At 43.9% G+C, this 18,652-nt stretch overlaps 1 protein-coding gene across 2 annotated transcripts in view; it reads left to right on the plus strand.

Moving 5' to 3' along the window:
* Nucleotides 1–17,553, plus strand: part of LOC122554243 (uncharacterized) — a 103,807-nt gene extending 86,254 nt beyond the window's left edge. For both annotated transcript variants that reach the window (XM_087976501.1, XM_043698964.2), the window contains exon 6: nt 15,136–17,553. In XM_087976501.1, coding sequence (XP_087832627.1) covers nt 15,136–15,227 — 92 coding nt within the window. In that variant the 3' untranslated portion in view covers nt 15,228–17,553. The remainder of the gene's footprint in view (nt 1–15,135) is intronic.
* The last annotated feature ends 1,099 nt before the right edge of the window (nt 17,554–18,652 follow it).

Here is an 18,652-nt window from a genome sequence, read left to right on the forward strand (position 1 = left end):
CTGTCGCCTATTTTCTAAGGGTCTGTATCACTCTGCTCCCTGCCCATTCATGTATCTGTCTGGATACATCTTAAATGCCGCTATTGTGCCGGCTTCTACCACCTCTGCTGGCAACGCGTTCCAGGCACCCACCACCTTCTGCATAAAGAACTTTCCATGCATATTTCCCTTAAACTTTTCCCCTCTCACCTTGAACCTGTGACCCCCAGTAATTGAGTCCCCCACCCTGGGAAAAAGCTTCTTGCTATTCACCCTGTCTATACCTCTCATGATTTTGTAGACCTCGATCAAATGCCCCCTCAACCTCCGTCCAGCACCGTCCATTCTAGACAACATCCTGGTGAACCTCCTCGGCACCCTCTCCAAAGTATCCACATCCTTTTGGTAATGTGGCGACCAGAACTGTATGCAGTATTCCAAATGTGGCCGAACCAAAGTCCTATACAACTGTAACTTGACCTGCCAACTCTTGTACTCAGTACCCCGTCCGATGAAGAAAAACATGCTATATGCCTTCTTGACCTCCCTATTGACAAATAAGCTGGTACAGTGGCTCAGTTGTTAGCACTGCTGCCTCACAGCGCCAGGGACCCGGGTTTGATTCCACCCTTGAGCGACAGTCTGTTTAGAGTTTGCACATTCCCTCCGTGTCTGCGTGGGTTTCCTCCCACACTCCAATGATGTGCAGGTTAGGTGAATTGATCAAATTAAATTGCCAATAGTGTTTGGGGTAAATGTAGAGTAATAGGGTAGGGGAATGAGTGTGGGTGGGTTACTCTTCAGAGGTTCAGTGTGGACTTGTTGGGCTGAAAGGCCTATTTCCACACTGTAGGGATTCTATGATTCTATAAACTTCCCCCCCCCCCCCCATCCCCCTCCACATGCATGATCCTCCTGTGATCTTGCCTAAACAACACTTCCCCAATAGCCATGGGCACAACTCTCTTCTCTCTGACCATCCCTATTGAACTCCTACCTCAATCACACTCTTCCAACAGCCCAGGGATCCCCCCGAACAACTATAAAACTAGCATGCCCCCCCACCAGGCAAATAAACCTGTCAGTCAGGCTGTTGGTCAAGCTAAAATCAGGCTGGACTCTGGGCAGAGTGCCAATGACATGCCGTGTGGTTTTAAGTCGGTGATGTCTGAGTAAACCCACAGAGTTTCCTGATCATAATTTCCTCTGAAACCCTACCCCAGGGTCGCTGCCTTTGAGAATGTGCCAGGTACTATCTGAGGAAGCATTGCAAAATACCTCCACTTTGACTTCAACTTCATCAGCGAGCATGGAGATTAAGAAATGCTGGAGATCACAGTGGGTCAGGCAACATCCATGGAGAAAGAGCACGTTAATGCTTCGGGTTCTAGATGACTCTTCATCAGAGCTGGAATGCAGAGTGGAATGGTCAGCATTTGTGCTATAGCGGGAAGGGGGAGAAAGTTGGAGTGCTGGGGACTAAACTCTGACCCGCTCACCCCACCCCCCACACCCCAGCACATTATTGCATAAATGCTGCCCCTCTACATTTCGCTGCAGCTCTGATGAAGGGTTATCTAGACTCTAAACAGTAGCTTGCTTTCTCTCCATGAGATGCTGCCTGACTCGTTGTGATCTCCAGCATTCTTTTTGTTTTCAGCTCAAATTCCAGCATCTGCAGTAATTTGGGAGACTCCATTCCCTCATCTCCTTTGCCGATTCATGTCTCTCACCAAATGCAAATATTTGGTCCATCTCAACTGCATTTAGACATAACTTTTATTGAAAATGCCCATGACCTGAATCTTACCTGAGGTGACAGGATACAGTCTGGTTCTCTCCCTGCCATTTTGGCACACAGATTGTAACAATCAGTTCTACGTTTTACATCAGGTCATCTGTCACAATCGACTATAAAATGTCACTGGCAGTTCATTTACATCCTTCGATGAACCTTCTGACTTTGCTTTCTTATGTCTGGAGGTATAACAGTCTTGGGAGTAAGCCACTCCATGACACATGACTGTAGAAACATCTTCTGACTTCGCTTTAGTAACAGTAGCAATATGGATTGGTCTTGATCCTTTTTATTTTGACAATTAGCATACCTGACTTCAAATAATTACTCAACAGATGGGAATAGTTGAAACTAATGGACAGAAAACAGTATCAATTTATGTAAGCTAATTTCCTATCATTCAAAGTTCCATGTCAGTCACTAAAATTTGTATGAATTTTATCTCACCTGCCACCTTTTCCAAAGGAATTGGTGAAGAGTAATAAATCCTGGCTTAACCAGTGATACCGTGTTCCAGGAACAAATATAAAACCTCATCAATGTACATATCGTATGATCGACTATTTAACTGGTTATTTGAAACCTGCTTGTAGCCAGGAAACTGTTTGTCTTTGACCTTCTTGGGCACTGCCACCAATCCTCCAAACTTTGAAGACTGCCTTCAAGACGGTGACAATCTCAGATCAGGCTGCCAAATTCTGGTGCTGTGGACTCCTCTACCAGTCCTCTGGGAAAAGGATGGCTCTCCTTTTAACCATTCCCTCCACAAGGATCCCTGTGGGAAAATTGCAGCACCATCTTCCACTTCTCCAGCATCTTCTGACAGAATATCCATCACTGAACACGGCAGCTTAGGAATGCCAGCGCTTGTCCAGGTGCACCGTGCCCTTTGAAATGTGGCCGTGGATGAGGAAAAGCCTCTTTACTCAGAGAGTTGTCAGGATTTGGAATGCGTTGCCTGGGAGAGTTGTGGGGATGATCGCCACCGGAAGTTTCAAAAGAGAGCTGGATATACTTTGACAGTGATGAATTGAGAGGGCTATGAATGGGACGAGCTGGGTTGCTCTTCCAGAGCAGGTACAGACGTAATGGGTCGAATGGCTTCCTTCTGAACTGTAACATTCTATGATTCTATAAGAGTCATGGAGAAAAGGTAAGAAAATGGATGAGCAGGCCAGTCATGATTTTATTGAACGGGATGAGCAGATGGGCTGAACGGCCTGCTGTCTTATAATGAAGGAATGGTGAAACAGTTCCAAATTAAGATGGTGAGAGTTATCTAAAGGCATTGATGCCTGAAGCTGAGAGGTTCAGGTGGATCTGAGCATTACTGAGATTATTAATGAATACGCACATGATAAAATCATCACCTACACCTTCAATCACCTCTTTGTTGGAAAGAATGGGATAAGGGTCAGTAAGATTGATTCTGACCTGCTCTTTGTGGATCTCTCAGTCTACCTGATTGGCTCTAGTGACCCAAACCCCAGACCCCATTTTTCCTTTATCAGCATGCCTGGCTATTGATGCACTTTATACTACAACTGAAGCTCCAGCAATGGGCACTGTCAGCAGTGGCACTGCTGAGGTCAGTGAGCTGCCACTACTCTGCTTCAACTCTTGGGGTTGGCTATTCATCCTTAATGGGGATGGCAGCTCTGACAGTGGGCCACTGGGAATTTGCCTCCCTGTTGCTCTGAATGAATTGGTGGCAGACAGGCAGGAGGCTGGGAGAACGCAGCAAGCCAGGCAGCATCAGGAGGTGGAGAAGTCGACGTTTCGGGTGTAACCCTTCTTCAGCTCTGAATGCAACAGCTACTTCATAAAGGAGGAGAAAGTGAGGACTACAGACGCTGGAGATCAGAGTCGAAAAGTGTGGTGCTGGACAAGCACAGCCGGTCAGGCAGCAACCGAGGAGCAGGAGGATCGATGTTTCGGGCATAAGCCCTTCATCAGGAATGAGGCTTGTGAGCCAAGGGGGCTAAGAGATAAATGGGAGGGGTTGGGGCTGGGGGAAAGGCAGCTGAGAGTGCGATAGGTAGACGGAGGTGGGGGTAAAGGTGATAGGTCAGAGAGGACGGTGGAGCGGATAGTGGGAAGGAAGATGGACAGGTAGGACAGGTCATGAGGGCGGTGCTGAGTTGGAAGGTTGGATTTGGGATAAGGTGGGGGGAGGGGAAATGTGGAAACTGGTGAAGTCCACATTGACGCCATGGGGTTGGAGGGTCCCGAGGTGGAAAATGAGGCGTTCTTCCTCCAGGCGTCGGGAGGTTAGGGTTCTACCTCCAGGCATGGACTTCACCAGTTTCCACATTTCCCATCCTCCCACCGCCCTCATGACCTGTCCTACCTGCCCATCTTCCTTCCCACTATCTGCTCCACCCTCCACTCTGATCTATCACCTTTACCCCCACCTCCGTCTGCTTATCAAACTCTCAGCTACCATCCTCCCCATTGATCTCTCCACCCCCTCGGCTCATAAGCCTCATTCCTGGTGAAGGGCTCTTGCCCGAAACGTCAATTCTCAAGCTCTTTCATAAAGCCCCAGCTTTAGTCATAAACTTCCTGAGGGGAACACCTTGGGCTGGATTTTCAATCACCTATGGGGGTAACTTTGAGCACTGTTAGTTCATGAAAATTGCCCACTACATCACTGGTTCCTGAAATGCGGTGATGCGATAAGTCTTTCAAAGGCAGGGGATGTGCGGGAAGTTAACAAACCCCATTCCTGCAGGTTAGGGAATATGAGGAGGAGCAGTCAGTCAGTTTCACAAGTTCAGCACAAGGAATAGGAAGGGTTCAGAACCTATTTGCGTATACCTGCCTGGTATTTTTTCAGTTTATTCATCTACATGATTTGGGTCACCTGAATTTAATGCCCATCCCTAATTATTAGCGGACTCAGAGTCAACTAGATTTCTGTGGGTCTGGATTCATATGTAGGCCAGACGAATTAAGGATAGCAGATTTTCTTTCCTAAAAGGTATTTAGTGAATCAGATGGTTATCCAAACACTGACAGTGAGCAGCCTGAGAGAGTGTGTGAATGAGAGAGTGTATAGGATAGTTGGGTCACCTACAGTATGATATGAACCCGAGGTCCCACTTGAGGCCATCCTCATGGGTTCCGAACCCTTGAGCAAGCATGGGCCATTTTACTATAAGCAGATTACTTGCACAACTTTGGACCGTAAGGAGGAAACCTGAGCACCCAAAGGAAACCCACATAGACACGGGGAGAATGTGCAAACTCCACACAGACAGTCGCCTGATCGTGGAACCAAACCCGGATTCCTGGTGCTGAAAGGCTGTGCTAACCACTGAGCCACCATGTTAAGTTGGTTAAATTTGATTCCCTCATTCCTGATGAAGGGCTTTTACCCGCAACATCGAATCTCCGACTCCTCAGATGCTGCCTGACCGGCTGTGCTTTTCCAGCATCAAACTCTTGACTCTAAACTTGGATAAAATTCAGCCTGTGTCATTCTGAGGTTTGATAAAGGCAGCTTTTGTGTTTTGTCTTTCTGCAAGAGTGGCGGGAAGTTTGTAGTAATATTTAGAAAGATAGTGAGTGAGCAATGAGAAGAGCCCACTCAATAGATTCACTGGCAATGAAAGAATTCTTAGTGTTTTTGATTGAAAGTGATGGCAAGAGATCAAAATTAATCAGACATTTGCATTGCATTTATCGATACTAGGTTATGTGAAGAGTTCTTCTATGGTAATAAGTACTGCATTTCGATTGCGTACAATTTACAGCACATAAACTATTTTGCCAACTGCTAGTGCTGATATTTATATTCCATGAACCACTTCACACCTTAAATCATCAGCTGTTGACAAATTATCCTTTCTTTCACCCTCATATGTCTACCTACCCACCTCTTAAGTAAGAAAATAGGAATAGAAATAAGCCATCCTGTCTCTCAAACATGTTTCAGCTTTTAATTTGAACAGCATCTCAACTCGACTACCCTCTTTGGTTTTTAACACTCAATACTCTTTGCCGAACAAAAATCTAGTGAAACTCAGTTTTGAAATTTTCATTTGTTCTGTCCTAAACAAGCTTTCTGGGAATGAGCCCTTGCAGACTTCCACTACCCTTTGTGTGAAGATGAGAATTCTGACATCACCCCTGAACATTCAGCTCGAGCTTGTTATGCCTTCTTTTACCTACATCCTCAAAAATGCTTCAATCATCTACATATACCTCAATTGTATCATTCCTTAGAGTCATAGAGGTGTTCAGCACAGAAACAGACCCTGCGGTCCAATTCATCCATGCCGACCAGATACACCAACCTAATCTAGACCCATTTGCCAGCATTTGGCCTATATCCCTCTAAACTCTTCCTATTCATATGTGCATCTAGATGCCTTTTAAACGCTGTAATTGTACCAGCCTCCACCACTTCCTCAGGCAGCTCATTCCATGCATGCACCACCTTCTGAGTGAAAATGTTGCCCCTTTTAAATCTTTTCCCTCGCCCCTTAAACCTATGCCATCTAGTTTTGGACTCCCGCACCCCCGCTAATGGTTGGATACTTGGTAGTGTGGATGAGCAGAGGGATCTTGGTGTCCATGTACACAGATCTCTGAAAGTTGCCACCCAGGTAAATAGTGCGGTGAAGAAGGCATGTGGCGTACTGGCTTTTATTGGTAGAGGAATTGAGTTCCGGAGCCCTGAGGTCATGTTGCAGTTGTATAAGACTCTGGTGCGGCCGCATCTGGAGTATTGTGTGCAGGTTTGGTCACCATACTATAGGAAGGATGTGGAGGCACTGGAATGGGTGCAGAGGAGGTTTACCAGGATGTTGCCTGGTATGGTAGGAAGATCGTATGAGGAAAGGCTGAGGCACTTGGGGCTGTTTTCATTGGAGAAAAGAAGGTTTAGGGGTGACTCGATAGAGGTGTACAAGATGATTAGGGGTTTAGATAGGGTTGACCATGAAAACTTTTTTCCACGTATGGAGTCAGCTATTACGAGGGGGCATAGCTTTAAATTAAGGGGTGGTAGATGTTAGGGGTAGATTCTTTACTCAGCGAGTCGTGAGTTCATGGAATGCCCTTCCAGTAGCAGTGGTGGACTCTCCCTCTTTATGGGCATTTAAACGGGCATTGGATAGGCATATGGAGGATAGTGGGCTAGTGTAGGTTAGGTGGGCTTGGATCGGCGCAACATCGAGGGCCAAAGGGCCTGTACTGCGCTGTATTTTTCTATGTTTCTATGTTTCTATGCTGAGTATGGCACCATTGGATACTGTCCTGACTGACACTGATCTCTGTATAACATCGCTCTACTTGGGGCGGCACGGTGGCACAGTGGCACAATGGTTAGCACTGCTGCCTCACAGCGCCAGAGATCCGGGTTCAATTCCCGCCTCAAGCAACTGACTGTGTGGAGTTTGCACGTTCTCCCCGTGTCTGCGTGGGTTTCCTCCGGGTGCTCCGGTTTCCTCCCACAGTCCAAAGATGTACAGATCAGGTGAATTGGCCATGCTAAATTGCCCGTAGTGTTAGGTAAGGGGTAAATGTAGGGGTATGGGTGGGTTGTGCTTCGGCAGGTCGGTGTGGACTTGTTGGGCCGAAGGGCCTGTTTCCACACTGTAATGTAATGTAATGTACTTGATGTCACGTCTTCACATGATTTCAGCTCTTGATATGCCATAGCTAGAAATTGAACTCAAGTTTATTGTCCCATTGCCAGACAAACCTTTTCTATATCTAATATGCTAGTCATGCATGTCTTTCATGCTCCCTTGTTTTTCCAAGTGTCATGTCACATAGATAGAAATTTGAACGAGTGATGGCTTTGAAGGTTCTTTCTATCAAACATATGTTTGACTGGTGAAGGTACTCAGTATTGTTGCCCTTTGATATTGCATTGAGAATCCAACTTTGATTCATTGCATTAATGGATTTAACAGTACAAACCATGCACTCCACAAGACCAGTTAATTAGGAGCATGGGGCATTGACATAATGTAATTAATAGGAGAATCGATGTTTCGGGCATGAGCCCTTCTTCAGGAATCATTCCTGAAGAAGGGCTCATGCCCAAAACGTTGATTCTCCTGCTCCTTGGATGCTGCCTGACCTGCTGCGCTTTTCCAGCAACACATTATCAACTCTGACCTACAGCATCTGCAGTCCTCACTTTCTCCCCTAATGTAATTAATACCCTACTTTAGACACATGTCTTGAAATGGCTTGCATGTATCCTGAGGATCATTTCAGCTCTTGACATGCCATAGCTAGAAACTGATTCACTCTATTGAACTCAAGCTTATTGTCCCATTGCCAGACAAGCCATTTTTATATCTAATATGCTAGTCATGCAAATTGATCCAATTTGTTTTGGAGTTCCAAATAATGCATTGGCAATAGCTACATACGTTGCATTGTGTTGCTCTCAAATAAACCACCAGAAACCTATAAAATCAGTTCACTACTAGTAGAAAATCAACTTAAACATTAAGTAGGTTTTGTGGCAGTTCTAATCCATGAGTGTGATGGAGTTTCATGAGATATCAATTCCTTCTTCTGCAGGCTGGACTGATGTGTCTGATGCATCTTGCACATTCAAACTATCTTCTTTGTGTCCCTGCTGATCTCTGAACTGTATACCGTTTTTCACGTTAGATGTCTAGTGTGCTCAGTGTCCATACAAGTCTGGTATAGTTGCGATAGAATATCTGGTCAGAATGGTTCAGGTATTAGAACTTGTCAACCCTTCAATATTATATGCTGGAATAATCTTATTAATCTTGGTAGGGTCAAAATGGTCTTACAGTTTACTCAGCCTCTTGAATAGTATCAGGCCAACCTGTGAATATGGTTATCCGTTAAGCAATGAGGTCCTTGGATGTCTCATTTTGGAATTGCTGACATTTCAAAATTCATCAAATTGGTATGCAGTGTATCTTCAAATTCTGTGAATTGATTTCAAAATGGAATGGAATGCCTGCATTCTTTATTGATTCACCAACATTTAATGTCTCTTTTAAATAAAATAAAAACTGTGCTACATGAATTCAGAAAGATAAAACAAACCACAATTATCGATCTTATGCTCTAACATCTGACATAACATGAGGTACAAATGGAAGGTGGATGTGACCATGACAGATCCAGTGTATTTATTAACAACGCACCCAGCTTGGTCTAGCAATCATTGTGAGTCATTAGAATTGAGTTTACACTCTAGCCCCAATTTTTGTCGAGGATTGTTAGAAGAAATTCTGTTTATATGAGTCTAATCTTTAGAAATGGTCACCCCTATTTCCTTTGAAAGGATTTGTCGCCATCACTTTCTACTGTGTCGCCTTCTGTCATCCAGCCTATGAATGGCCATTTGCATCAGACAGGGCACAGCTGAAAGAATGTATCTTTCATCCTCTTCAGGTTTCCAATATGTTGACTTGTATAAATGGAAATTTGGATATGTAACAGCACGGAAGTGCCTTTTAAAATTACCCGTCAAACTAAAGTTTGGCTGATAGAGGTACTCAGTGGTGTTTCCATTAAATGTAGTATTTAGAATCTAGCTCTATTTCAAGGCGGGTAACAATCAAGGACTTAAAAACTTGAACCATGCACTCCACTAGACTGTTGATTAGGATTATGTAAAGGAGTAAAATTTTTCTTGGACCCAGGCGAATTGTACAGTAGCAAATCCGAACCTAGCCTTTCCTTGGAAAATCGGAGGGCTGTGATGGAGGTTTCCTGAAGTTGCATCCTGGCTGACGTTTACAAACCTGGAACTTTCGGGACAATAGGTGGAAAGTGAATTTTTAACAGATATCTCGCCAGAATCGTAGGCCAAATTACAGCCTCAGAAATTTCTGAGCTCTTGTGATGCTGACAGTCTGATTATCGTATAAGCCGCTTCTATCTAAAGGGAGAATGAGTGAATTGTTAATCCATGGGTTTGGCTGGCACAACATGTGTTCACGTCTGCACAACCTGGCAGCAGATCTGTCTTTGGTTAGTGTTTTCCTCAGAGATAATTTATGAGTATTTGTATACCAATCAATGCTTACTACGTGCTTTATGAATGCAGCCCCATTTACAGCACCACTGATAACATTGTTGTGTAATGACACAGAAAGCAATAATACATTGCAGGGACCAGAGATATTAATTATTTAGGTGCTACATTCTACACACACAAAGTTTTATGGATCACTGAACCGCAGTCATTTATAACATAAGAAAGCTATTTCACAAATTACTCCCTATGACATTCTGATAAGAGGCTTCTAATAATAGGCAAAATTAACATATTTCTTTATAAATGCCAAAGAACATAATATTTTGCTTTCTTCTTCTCTTCTTTCAGTGCCACAAAGTAAAGTGCAGATAGGTGATCTCTGATCGAGTTATTAAAATGTCTAACCTAGAGACCTGAAGTGAGATATCGCTTGGTTTTCATTCATTTCCGTAACATAGATACTGTATATCAAAGTCTCTAACTCAAATAAGTTAGAGACTTTTATATATCTATGTTACGGAAATGAAAGATGCAGGTTCCTGTGGAGGTTGGAAGCACTTGGTTGCTGCCTATTAACATGAACTCTGCCTGATCCCCACAATGTGTAGAAATCTGTGTAATAGTTGCTGTAACTCAATTGCCTTGGCCCTAATCTTGGCATCCCAAAAAAGCTCTCCACCTCTCATGTTTTGCCTGTAAGCCACTGTTCAAACACCCTGATATCTCCTCAATTGGCTTGTTATTGCAATTTGTTTACAATACTTCCTGGAAATCCTTGGGACATCTTATTAGATTAATAGTACGACATAATTATAAATTGTTGCATGACCTCTGCAAGTTGCTCCAGATTGTTTAGCTTCTGAAACCTTTTTTTTGCACAGGAAAAGCTTATTGGCAATTGCAGAGCCACTGCATTATGGCATTTAGTAACAGATGCAGGCTTGTGTGACATGAGCTCTTCGTTGACTCTAATTTGCAACTTATGATGCTGAGTATGATTCAAAGGGACATTGTTGACCTTAAGTCATGAGAGGGCAGTAAATATTGTTGATTAAAACACCATCGAAATGTAGCAGATTTTTTTTATAAATGGAAGATGCATGAAGTCAGCATGGGCTTTGGTTTTACTTTCCTATTAATGGCCAGAGTAGAACTAAAATGGTGGACAATCCCAGGAATCACATGTGCTGTCCCTAAATAGACGCTTGCCATTTCGGTAGCTCTACTGAAGTAGGATTTTGTAAACCCAGGAGTATGCAACCTAAAATACGCAGAGTAAACTTGTAATGGGCAAACCTGAACTTTGTGCATTTCTTTGGATAGCCAGGAGATAGGGAACCACAGAGGTCAGTATACCATCACCAAATCGCTCTTCATTTACATGTGCACGGTACCTGACACTGGTTTGGCTTCCTCAGAGTTGAGAGTGTGGTGCTGGAAAAGCCATACCCAATTCCTGATGAAGGGCTTATGCCTGAAACATCGACTGTCCTTCTCCTCGGATGCTGCCTGACCTGTTGTGCTTTTCCAGCACCACACTCTCAACTCTGATCTGCAGCATCTGCAGTCCTCACTTTCTCCCTTGGCTTCCTCAGAGCCAGGTCTCAGTCTGAGCAAAACCTCTGACATTCCTCTTTATATCTGTCAGCCCGGACTCCCCAATTGGGGCTCTTAACCTATTCAGTGAGGTCTACCTGGCTGACCTCATTACAATCACTACATCCCTCACCCTCCATATCCAGAGATTTCAGTCCATTTTTTTATTTTGTAGCCTCTCCTGTGCCGTTTTTGTATCGGGTCTGGTTCCTCTGACTCAGCCTCAGATATGAGTGGTATGTACCACACCGTAGCTCGCCTCTTGCGCACAGAGTGTCTCCGAAGAAATTCATCCTCTTCTTCAGGAGATAAAGGCATTGAGGCTGAGAGATTCCCCGTGTCTATTATTGTGGGGATCAAGCGTGAATGTCCACAGCAAAGGTCACCACCAGACACTGGCTGAACTCCACCAGGGTCTAATATATTGGTACAATTCTTAAGAGTGTTAATTGTAACATACTTCTGGGAAGTCTCATCTAAACGCAATTGCAATTAAGCATGCCTCATGTCCAGTTTTGAGAAAGATAGCCCTCCTGCCAGGTTTGCATGTATGTCCTCTATCCACGAGATTGGAGACTTATCCAGATGCAAAAAGTGCATTTGTTTAAAATCCCCACAAGAGGGAAATGACCCATCAGGCTTCACATTGCTACAACCAATGTTGCCCATCCCACAAACTGGATTGCTTTGATGATGCCTTCGCTTTCCAGCCTTCAGGTTTCTGCCTCTACTTTTGCCCATAAGGCAAACAGCACTGGGCGGGCCCTACAAAATTGTCAAAATTGCTTCCTAGTCAACATGCAAGATGGCCTTAGCTCCTTTGACAGTCCCTAGACCTTCCTGAAAAACCTCTGTGTATTTAGTTAGGACTTTACTCAGGCAGCCATTTTCCAATTTAAAAATGTTGAGCCAATCAAGGTGAATCGTTCTCAACCAATTTCATCCTATCAGGCTTGGGTCCAAGCCTTTTACGATAATCACTGATAACTGAAGCAGTCGCTTCTCATACAAACCTGGAACCAAAGTTGAATGTTTAATCTATAAAGGTCCCCCTGGTGTAGGTTCTCAGTCTTACACAAACTTAAGGGTTGCAGTCCAGAGTGAATTTTGTTAACGACTAGTTCTGCGATCACTGAAATGGCCGTCCTGGTATCGACATCCATTAGAATCATTTAACCAGATGTTTATTTTGATTAGCTCTGATTTGGGCATTGCAAAGTAATTTACCTTTCCCAAACCAGAAGTAGGTGGACCTTCCAGGGTGTGTACTCTCCTAGACAGCAGCCTCTGAGTTATCTTACTCAATTCAGGCTGGGTGGGACCCTTTTGCTGCCTTGAGTCCACATATCAAGCCAGGCAGCATCAGGAGATGGAGAAGTCAACATTTAAAGTGGAATCCTTCCTGACATTGACTTCTCCACCTTCTGATGCTGCCTGGATTGCTGAGGTCTTCCAGCCTCCTGTTTGGATTCCAGCATTTGCAGTTTGTTTGTCTCTAATTGAATCCTCATATCAGCAGAAACTACAATTGCTTGCCGGCCCAGATCATGAAGAAAATTTTAACCATTTGGCCAAGGCTTGGTTTGTTTTGGGGTTTTGCTGTGTGCTGACCCAGGGTTCCTCTGCTCAGGGTATCTCCTGAGGGAGGCGATGCAATTGCCTTTACAAAAGCGGTGTCCCTCCCAGCTCAGTCGGCCTGGCAAGGGTGACAGCTTCAATTGCATTCCACTTGCTGCAATTTCTCACCACAAAACCAATTGTAGCGCCTGTTTGAAGTCCATGCAGGCTTCAACTAGAAGGCGTTTTACATGGTAATTCATTAATTCCACACACAAAATGGTCCCTCAGCATTTTATTAAGAGTTAAACCAAAGCCACATGCTTTGCCAGTTGCCTTAACCTCGTCAAAAATCATGACATGGATTCCCAGGTTCTCGAACTGCCGAGTAAAATTGCTAAGTGTCTCAGAATTAGAGGAAGTAATATTGGGGTCGTAATATTCCTTCACTAAGTCCATCACCTCTCGAACGGTTTTAGCATCTGGTGCATCAGGAAACATTAGGTTCCTAATAACTGAAAAAGCTGTGGGAGAATTACTCATTGCAATTCGTCTGCCTCATCGCCCTTTCCACATACTGAGCCCAGTCTTCGATGGCAGGATCAGACGAGTCGAGCTCCCCAAATAATGGCATGATGCCAGAAATGCTCACCCAATTCAAAGACAACTGTTGTGAGTGAATTTCTTAAGGAGTATTTTTTCTCTCTCATTGCCACTGAAATAAATTCACAGAGGCCAGTATCCCGTCACCAAGTGACCCTTTATTGAGACGTGCATCGTGCTTGACATTGGCTCGGCTCCCTCACAGCCAGCTCTCAACATGAGAACAACCTCTGACAGTCCTGTCTATTTTTTTCTTTTCTTAAATGCTCCTGTTTTTTTTTATTTTTATTTTTTATCCTGCCTTCCGGCCCTTAGTGCAGATTGGCACTGTCCTGTCCATGAACCCACTGACAATTTGGGATGGGTGGCTAGGTGGGATTATGAAGATGAGTCCCAGGAGTTGTGAGTGTTTGTGTTTCAGACTTGTCCCATAAATATGTGATGAAGCTTACATGCTTACATGCTTTGGTGATACATTCAAACCGAATGCATACCTAAATAAGTGTGCGGAGCCAACAGTCCCATTAACTTACAATTTCCAGTAATTGAATTACATTGTCCAAATACATTAAGGACAAAAGGGTAACTAGGGAGAGAATAGGGCTCCTCAAAGATCAGCAAAGCGGCCTTTGTGTGAAGCCACAGGAGATGGGAGAGATACTAAATGAGTATTTTGCATCAGTGTTTACTGTGGAAAAGGGCATGGAAGACATAGACTGTAGGGGAACAGATGTTGACATTTTATGAAAAATTATCAAAAGGTATCTTGCTGATGCCTTTTGATCACCAGCTGCCTCTGGTGGTAAGGACTGGCACATGCAGCTCATCAGTAATGAACAAATGAATCCAGTCAACCACATTGCTGTGGTACTGCATGGTACTACACCAATCCTAAGGTGTAACATTTTGGGAAAGACAAATATGAATGTCACATCTTGTGGAGGAAAATGGACAGGGTGACGGGGAGAAGACCAAATGTACTGAGGAACTACTTGGTTCAGGAAAGTCATCTGTATAATGGGGAGGGGATCAAAAATGGGAAGTTATGTTGCAGCTGTACAGGACGTTGGTGAGGCCGCACTTGGAGTATTGTGTTCAGTTTTGGTCACCTTGCTATATAGTTCTGTCAATGAAGTTTCTAATCAATCAAACTTCATATGCAGGGAAGACCAAGCTGGTATAACTCCTGAACATAATTGTTAAAACATAGATTTCTGATCTTATGTTCACATTGGGAAGTCTCACCACACATTGCTTTGCTTAGGTGATTGAGTGCAATCCTAGTGAGTGAGACAATTTACCATGAACACAATGTAAATATCTTTAACATGATTGTGCAGGACAAAAAAGGTCTCTCTGATTTCTTTGGATGTCAAATAATCACCTGAAACTGGAGAAGACTAGGCAGTATACTATGCTCGCTCAAATTGGAGCTTGTCTAATTATCATCTTTTAAATAAATTTGTAAATAACATCCTCTCTTTTCTAATCCTAGCTTGTAATGCAATACCATCTCACATTGTTAACTGGGTAATTAAAGCAATGCTAACTCATTTCAATCTGGACATTAATTTTCATATACTTTATTTTCCTCTGTTTTGTTTTCCAGCAAATCATGACCAGGAGAACACAGGCAGCCTTGATGACTGGCCCTTCAAAACCCCAGGCTCAGAATTCACTGATATTGACTTGATGAACTGAGTCATTTCTGAGTGATTTACATGTTCCCATCAGAAGACCTCTCGAAAATCAATGAATTCATGTTCCTCTGATGCAAATTGTTACAGGAACTGATAATGTTAACTCCACTGATCCCTTGAGGATTTGCTTTTAGTCTAATGCTGCAAGCATGTGTTAGAATCTGGCATGAGTAAAATGATATATGATATTCCTGTACAGAAGTATAATACATACAAACTTGACGCAGAGCGTTCTTCACAGAAATGTTTGCAAAATTCTAGGGTCATCTGTATAATGGGGAGATATTTCTGTTCTAGTGTCTTGATGGATTGGGTGAAGAAAATTGGGGAAATGATTCTCGTCTGAAAGCCGTGTCAATTTTAGGTCATTTAATGAATACTCTTAAGTTTATTTTTAAACTATTATTTTAACCAGATCCTTCTATGCTGATGAACAGAGCTGTAATATCTTATCCAGTTGTGCATTTCCCCTGACCCTTATAGAGTTTGGCTGCCCTACATCACTCCCAAATCTGGAGTCAGCCATGTGCATGGTAGTTCATGATCTCCACGCCTGGTTTATCTTCCCCTCACTCTAAATATTTGCTCCTCCATTTCCATACTGTCTAGATGATGCTGATGACATTTGTAGAGTTATAGAGACGTACAGCACAGAAACAGACAATTTGGTCCAACTCACCCGCGCCGACCAGATATCCTAAATTAATCTAAGGATAGATGAGGACTAATCCCATTTGCCAGAACTTGGTCCATATCCCTCTAAACCCTTCCTAATCATGAACCCATCCAGATGTCTTTTGAATATTGTAATTGTACTGGCCTCCCATATAAAATTTTGATGGGACTGAACAGGCCAGGTACGAGAAGAATGTTCCCAATTATCCAGAACTGACCTCCTCCAGCAGCTCATTCCATATGCTCACCACCCTTTGCGATAAAGTTGCCCCTTAGGTCCTTTTTAAATCTCTCACCCAGAAAATAGCCCTAGACTATTCAGCCTCTCCCTGCAGCTTAAACCCTCCAACCCTGGCAACATCCTTGTAAATCTTTTCTGAACCCTTTCAAGTTTTGCAATATCCTTTCTATAGGAGGGAGACCAGAATTGCACACAATATTCCAAAAGTGGCCTAACCAATGTTCTGTACAGTCACAATAGAGCTCCCAACTCCTATTCTCAATGCTCTGACTAATAAAGGAAAGCATGCTAAACACGTTCTTCACTATCCTGTCTATGTGAGACCCCACTTTCAAGGTACTATGACCCTGCACTCTAAGGTCTGTTTGTTCAGCAACACCCCCCTCGAACCTTACCTTTAAATGTGTAAGTCCTGCCTTGATTTGCCTTTCCAAAATGCAGCATCTCACATTTATCAAGATCCTGTTGTATTCTTACATAACCTTCTCCACTGTGCAGTTTCATTTATTGCCATGCTTATTTTGTGACCCTAGACTTTCCCATGAGAGGACTCATGCTCTCAGCATTTATCTTGTAGAACCTCTTAAGAATTTAACATGTTTCACTGTGTTCACCTCTCATTTTTCTAAACTCCAGTGAGTAGACTCCCAACCTGCTTAGCCTTTGAAACATAGAAACACGAAAACATAGAAAACAGGTGCAGGAGTAGGCCATTCGGCCCTTCGAGCCTGCACCACCATTCAATATGATCATGGCTGATCATGCAATCTCAGTATGAATCCCACCCTCTCCCATACCCCATTGATCCCTTTAGTCACAAGGGCCACATCCAGCTCTCTCGTGAACATATCTAATGAACCGGTTCCACAGCTTCCTGTGGGAGAGAATTCCACAGGTTCACAACTCCCTGAGTGAAGAAATTCTTTCTCATCTCAGTCCTGAATGGCTTCCTCCTTATTCTTAGACTATGACCCCTAGTTCTGGATATTGGGAACATTCTTCCTGCATCTATCCTGTCCAGTCCCATCAGGATTTTATATATATCTATGGGATCCTACCTCATTCTTCTAAAGTCTGAGAGTACAAGCCCAGCTGATCCAGTTTTTCCACATATGTCAGTCCTGCCATCCCAGGAATCAGTCTGGTGAACTCTCGCTGGACTGCCTCGACAGCAAGAATAGAACATAGAACATAGAACATAGAACAATACAGCACAGAACAGGCCCTTCGGCCCACGATGTTGTGCCGAACTTCTAACCTAGATTAAGTACCCATCCATGTACCTATCCAAATGCCGCTTAAAGGTCGCCAATGATTCCGACTCCACCACTCCCACGGGCAGCGCATTCCATGCCCCCACCACTCTCTGGGTAAAGAACCCACCCCTGACATCTCCCCTATACCTTCCACCCTTCACCTTAAATTTATGTCCCCTTGTAATACTCTGTTGTACCTGGGGAAAAAGTTTCTGACTGTCTACTCTATCTATTCCTCTGATCATCTTATAAACCTCTATCAAGTCACCCCTCATCCTTCGCCGTTCCAACGAGAAAAGGCCGAGAACTCTCAACCTATCCTCGTACGACTTCCTCTCCATTCCAGGCAACATCCTGGTAAATCTTCTCTGCACCCTCTCCAAAGCTTCCACATCTTTCCTATAGTGAGGCGACCAGAACTGCACACAGTACTCCAACTGTGGCCTAACCAAAGTCCTGTACAGCTGCAACATCACTTCACGACTCTTGAATTCAATCCCTCTGCTAATGAACGATAATACTCCATAGGCCTTCTTACAAACTCTATCCACCTGAGTGGCAACCTTCAAAGATCTATGTACATAGACCCCAAGATCCCTCTGTTCCTCCACCTGACTAAGAACCCTACCATTAACCCTGTATTCCGCATTCTTATTTGTTCTTCCAAAATGGACAACCTCACACTTGGCAGGGTTGAACTCCATCTGCCACTCCTCAGCCCAGCTCTGCATCATATCTAAGTCCCTCTGCAGCCGACAACAGCCCTCCTCACTGTCCACAACTCCACCTATCTTCGTATCATCTGCAAATTTACTGACCCACCCTTCGACTCCCTCATCTAAGTCATTACTAAAAATTACAAACAGCAGAGGACCCAGAACTGATCCCTGCGGAACTCCACTTGTAACTGGGCTCCAGGCTGAGTATTTACCATCTACCACCACTCTCTGCCTTCGACCGGTTAGCCAGTTTTCTATCCAATTGGCCAAATTTCCCTCTATCCCATGCCTCCTGACTTTCCGCATAAGCCTACCATGGGGAACCTTATCAAATGCCTTACTAAAATCCATGTACACTACATCCACTGCTCTTCCCTCATCCACATGCTTGGTCACCTCCTCGAAGAATTCAATAAGACTTGTAAGGCAAGACCTACCCTTCACAAATCCGTGCTGGCTGTCCCTAATCAAGCAGTGTCTTTCCAGATACTCATAAATCCTATCCCTCAGTACCCTTTCCATTACTTTGCCTACC

This window comes from Chiloscyllium plagiosum, unplaced genomic scaffold, assembly GCF_037043375.1.
Source record: "Chiloscyllium plagiosum isolate Xiang-an unplaced genomic scaffold, Cpla_swu_hap1 HiC_scaffold_1, whole genome shotgun sequence".
Classification (NCBI taxonomy): domain Eukaryota; kingdom Metazoa; phylum Chordata; class Chondrichthyes; order Orectolobiformes; family Hemiscylliidae; genus Chiloscyllium; species Chiloscyllium plagiosum.